Here is a 5,100-nt window from a genome sequence, read left to right as displayed (position 1 = left end):
ACTTGTTTTAAGGACATTACATCAAAGTTGGATCAGCCTGTACTGTGGTTTTCCACTTTAATTTTGAGTGTGACTCCAAATCCAGACCTCCATGGGTTGATAAATTGGATTTCCATTGATTATTTTTGTGTGATTTTGTTGTCAGCACATTCAACTATGTAAAGAAAAAAGTATTTAATAAGATTATTTCATTCATTCAGATCTAGGATGTGTTGTTTAAGTGTTCCCTTTATTTTTTTGAGCAGTATATATATGTGTGTATATATGTGTGTGTGTATATATGTGTATATATACACACATATATATGTATATATATACATATACATATACATATATATATATATATATATATATATATATATATACACATGTATACATACATATGTATATATATATACACACACACATATACATGTGTATATATATATGTATATGTATACATATATATATATATATGTGTATATATATATATATGTATACACATGTTTGTATGTGTATGTATACATATATATATATACACGTTTGTATGTATGTATATATATATATACATATATACACATGTTTGTATGTATGTGTGTATATATATATATGTATGTATATATATACACACATATATAAATATATATATATATGTGTGTATATGTATACGTGTATATATATATGTGTGTGTGTGTGTGTGTGTGTATGTATGTATGTATATATGTATACATATATATATCTCTCAGCTCTCTCAATCTCTCAGCTCTTCTGACACCTCAATCTCTCTCCTCCCCCATCTACAGATGGCGGCGACCATTGACATGAATTTCCAAAGCGACCTGATGGCTATCTTTGAGGAGAACTTGTTCTGATGACGAGAGAACCCCCAGAAACTTCAAACTGCAAAAAGAACACATAACGGAATAATGAATATGGAATAGAACATTTCTTATGAAATTAAATATTCTGTATGACATCACAGATGGTGGTGGGGGGGGGGAATGAACCAAGATACAGGTTGTGACTTAAACAATCCCCCCCGCAGAGCAGAGAAGGTGATCTTCAGCTGGACTGGCCCAGACTGGCGAGATGCTACTGGGCTGTTACCTGCTCTGCTATGCAGCCTCTTTGGAAGTAAGATGCCACATTGAAGGAGCAACATAAACAGGCTATTTTCAACCACGTTTGGTGTCGTTTCTCTGGGGATTTGACCCTTGTTGTTGCCCCTGGCAACAAGACATGAGGGAAAGGACTCCTGGTGGTCATGTAATGTCACACCTGTTTGATACTTTCTCACGGGACAGAGCAAAGGAGAACAATGTTGTAAATGGAAGTTAAAGATGATAACGGAAAAACACAGTAATGGTGACATGCTCTGAGAAACAAAGTACTGATGCATATGTACAGACCGAGACCGAGGCGCTCATATAGACTGCCAGACAGACGTCTTTCTGATAAGAGGAGAGGCAGAATAAGTATTTTTATGTGATCTGCTTTTTGTTTTGTTATAGAAAGAACACATGAAAGGAAATGGTGGGGACAGGTGTGTGTATAGAGGGGGAGGGAATTAAACTTCTATTTTTTTGTCAGGAGAGGAGGTACAGTGCAGCTTTGCGTTCTGCCTCACTCCTGTCCACACACACACACTCACACACACACAGACAGTACATAGGCCTATCTCTCCCTTGCCTGGGCATACAAACAAATCAGTAACAACAAAGTATGGGACAGTCCGCTGGCAGCAGGAGGGAGAAAGCAGATTTCTTTTTTCATTATGTAGGATCTACTGTAAAGAGTTATTTTCTTATTCTATGATTACTGTTTATTTGTTTTTTTATATATATTTTTTATTTTTACCCCTCCCTCCCCAATACACTTCCCCCACTGTCTATGCCAAACAACATGACCTTTTTAATGCTGAACTCCTCCCACTTCTCTTTTTTTTAAATGCTTCTTTTGTTCATATAAAGTGTTTGTTTTTTTCTTAATATATAAATAGATTTTTTCCCCTTGTCCTCTTCATCCCCCTTCAAACAAAGCGTTTAGGTAGTTTTTTTTAAGAGGATAAAACCTAATATATGCATTATTCCAACAAGTGTTAATTAATTAAAGAACCATTTGAAGTTGTAATATTTCATGTTTTCTCCCTCATCTGAAGCTGGAGCAAAACATTCTGATCAGTACTAGAGGCAGAGGCTCAGTCCCAAATGGCACCTGATTCCCTACATAGTGCACTAAAAAGAGAATAGGCTCCCATTTGGGATGAAGTCAGAGTCCAGCTGTTTCTAGAGCTATGTCTTGGTTGGGTTGACTCGGAGTTCACCATCACTGTAACACCTTATTGTGTATTATTGCGCTTAGAGACAGCTAGGAAAGTAGTCATTAATTAATGGCATTTTCCTCTTTGTAGCTGATTCACAAACTATTGAACCAGAGAATCCAATAATTGTTTGATTTATAAACTGTGTTGATTCCTCCCTGTTCCTTGCTCGTATATTGGCCTGGAATTTGCATAGTTAAAATGAAAATGTTACATTATCCACACTAGCATACTACTTTAAAAAAACAGCAATGTATTGGACATGCAATATAAGTGGTGTGCTGGTATGGTTATTAGAACATATCCAAAGGGTTCTAATCTGGTAGTGAGCCCGCCACTCTACTTTATGTAATTTGGGGACAAGGAATGGGGTAAGAGGCAAACCTCAAAACATAATTAGTTCTAACAGCAACTTTATTGGGCTCTTATAAGAACAGATGAGACACTTCTTATCGATTTAGTTCCAGGATGCAGCATTACTTTTGACCAGGGCACATGGGGTACAGTGTACTATATAGGAAATAGGGTGCCATTTGGGATGGACATCCACCCTCCAGACTTTACTAATGCAGAGGCTAAAAAAGAGCTCCACCTCCTGGCTTGTCTGTGCATGAGTCTTGTTGTTAATATTATGACTACAATTAATCAGAGGTAAACTTTTAGCTGTACAAAATTGAGAAATAAGGAAATTGCATATAAAAATTTGACAAAAATATTATAGAAAACCCTACAAAAACAGCTCTGATTTCTATAATTTTTCTTGTTCGATTCTAGTGGATACATGTCAGTTCTAATTCTGTTGGCTTCACAGGTCGAGGGTCACGACGAGTTGACCTCTGACCCGGTCCTCTGAGTTTTCTCTTATGGTGTAATTCTCCAGTGCCTGTATTCTATTATTCTAGTTGGCATATATTACACTTGGGGTGGATACGGAAGGGGAGGTGTAATATTTGATGGGGAGGGAGATTTAGGATAAGCTTGTGTAAAAAGTCAAAGGAAAAGTCAGCATTTTATATTTTACCCATTTAACGATATTCAGGTTTAAATCTAGTTTTAGCTGGACTTCTGTGGTATGAGTGTACACTTGACTCAACTACTTTCTAATTTTCAATCAGTACAATTTTAAGTAGACATGTCTCTGTGCTGCGCCACTTTAGCAATTTTGTGTCAGAATGTTTGTGTGGATGAGTGTGTGTGTGTCTGATTTTAGTATGTGGCGCAGGGACGCATGTGTCCCATTGTAGAAAAGCATTTAAACGGGGATGAAGATTAATATACAAAATGCTACAAGAGAACGAGTTTCTTGGCTAAAGTCAGTCATCATTTTGAATTCCACCATAAATGAATAGCCTATATATAATTTTGTTTTGTTAGACAAGTTATGAAAAGGTCAAATACTTTTTCATTCCTTCAAGCCTTTTATTAATTCCTTAATTTTATCCCCATGGTAAGTGATGGAAGTTATGTGCCATAGATATGGATTCTTCAGAATGTGCTCAGCAGAGAGTTTGCTTTATTCAGGTATTTTATTTTGTGTTACATTTTTGGTCTTTTGTTTTTTGGGGGGTTTTGTGTAACATTTTCCTTGATTTATTGTTTTGTATGTGAGTGGTCTGTCGGTCAATGATTAAATCTGTTATGATCACGGAGTAAACTCATCTCTTTTATAGAAAATAAAAAATAAACAAAATGTTGGTCTTTTTTTCATTACATTGGATTATGGTAATAAGGGCTCTGGACTGGTTTCCTTAGTTAAGTCCTACATTTGGTTCTGTGATGTTGGGGATGGACTATTTATGGACTAGAGTACAATGTAGTACAGTACTGGTGCAATATATCTGTAAAACTAGCCCATACTGTCTTGGGGATACTAATGTTTGAGGGATAGAGATTGGAGGAATAGTGAAGCTTCCCATTTGTAGCATTCTGCCTTCAGAAAGTATAAATACCAGGACAAAATGCTTTATGCTTTGACATATTTTTTGCAGTATTACTTCAGTGCCTTGTTGCAAACAGGATACATGTTTTGGAATATTTTTTATTCTGTACAGGCTTCCTCCTTTTCACCCTGTCATTTAGGTTAGTATTGTGGAGTAACTACAATGTTGATCCATCCTCAGTTTTCTATCACAGCCATTAAAGTCACCATTGGCCTCATGGTGAAATTTCTGAGTGGTTTCCTTCTTCGGCAACTGAGTTAGGAATGATGGCTGGATCTTTGTAGTGATACCCGTCTGAAGTGTAATAACTTCACCATGCTCAAAGGGATATTCAATGTCTGCTTTTTTTTCACCCATCTACCAATAGGTGGCCTTTGAGGCTTTGGAAAACCTCCCTGGTCTTTGGTTGAATCGGTTTCAAATTCAATGATGATAATTGTATGTGTGGGGTACAGAGATGAGGTAGTCATTACAAAAATCATGTTAAACACTTGCACACAGTGAGTCCATGCAACTTATGTGACTGGTTAAGCAAAATTTTACTCCTGAACTTATTTAGGCTTACTATCAGAAAGTGGTTGAATACTTATTGGCTAAAGATATTTCAGCTTTTTGTTTACTTCTAAAAACATTCCACTTTGACATTATGGGGTATTGTGTGTAGGCCAGTGACACATCATTTCAATTGAATCCATTTTAAATTCAGTAACAAAATGTGGAAGAAGTCGAGGGTGTGAATAATTTAATGCATTCAGAAAGTACACAGACCCCTTAACTCTTTGCACATTTTGTTACGTTACAGCCTCATTCTAAAATTGATTAAATAGAACATTTTCCTCATCAAGCTACACAATACCTCAA

General features: G+C 36.2%; 1 protein-coding gene across 9 annotated transcripts in view; it reads left to right on the top strand.

Moving 5' to 3' along the window:
* The window catches only part of LOC106607418 (bromodomain-containing protein 4), a 72,432-nt gene extending 68,443 nt beyond the window's left edge, over positions 1-3,989 (top strand). For all 9 annotated transcript variants that reach the window (XM_045720671.1, XM_045720674.1, XM_045720675.1 and 6 more), the window contains one exon: positions 783-3,989. In XM_045720671.1, coding sequence (XP_045576627.1) covers positions 783-851 — 69 coding nt within the window. In that variant the 3' untranslated portion in view covers positions 852-3,989. The remainder of the gene's footprint in view (positions 1-782) is intronic.
* The last annotated feature ends 1,111 nt before the right edge of the window (positions 3,990-5,100 follow it).

The sequence above is a fragment of the Salmo salar genome, chromosome ssa06 (assembly GCF_905237065.1).
Source record: "Salmo salar chromosome ssa06, Ssal_v3.1, whole genome shotgun sequence".
NCBI classification, from domain to species: domain Eukaryota; kingdom Metazoa; phylum Chordata; class Actinopteri; order Salmoniformes; family Salmonidae; genus Salmo; species Salmo salar.
Note: the sequence above shows the minus strand (reverse complement) of the source record. Positions and strands in the feature narration are given on the sequence as shown.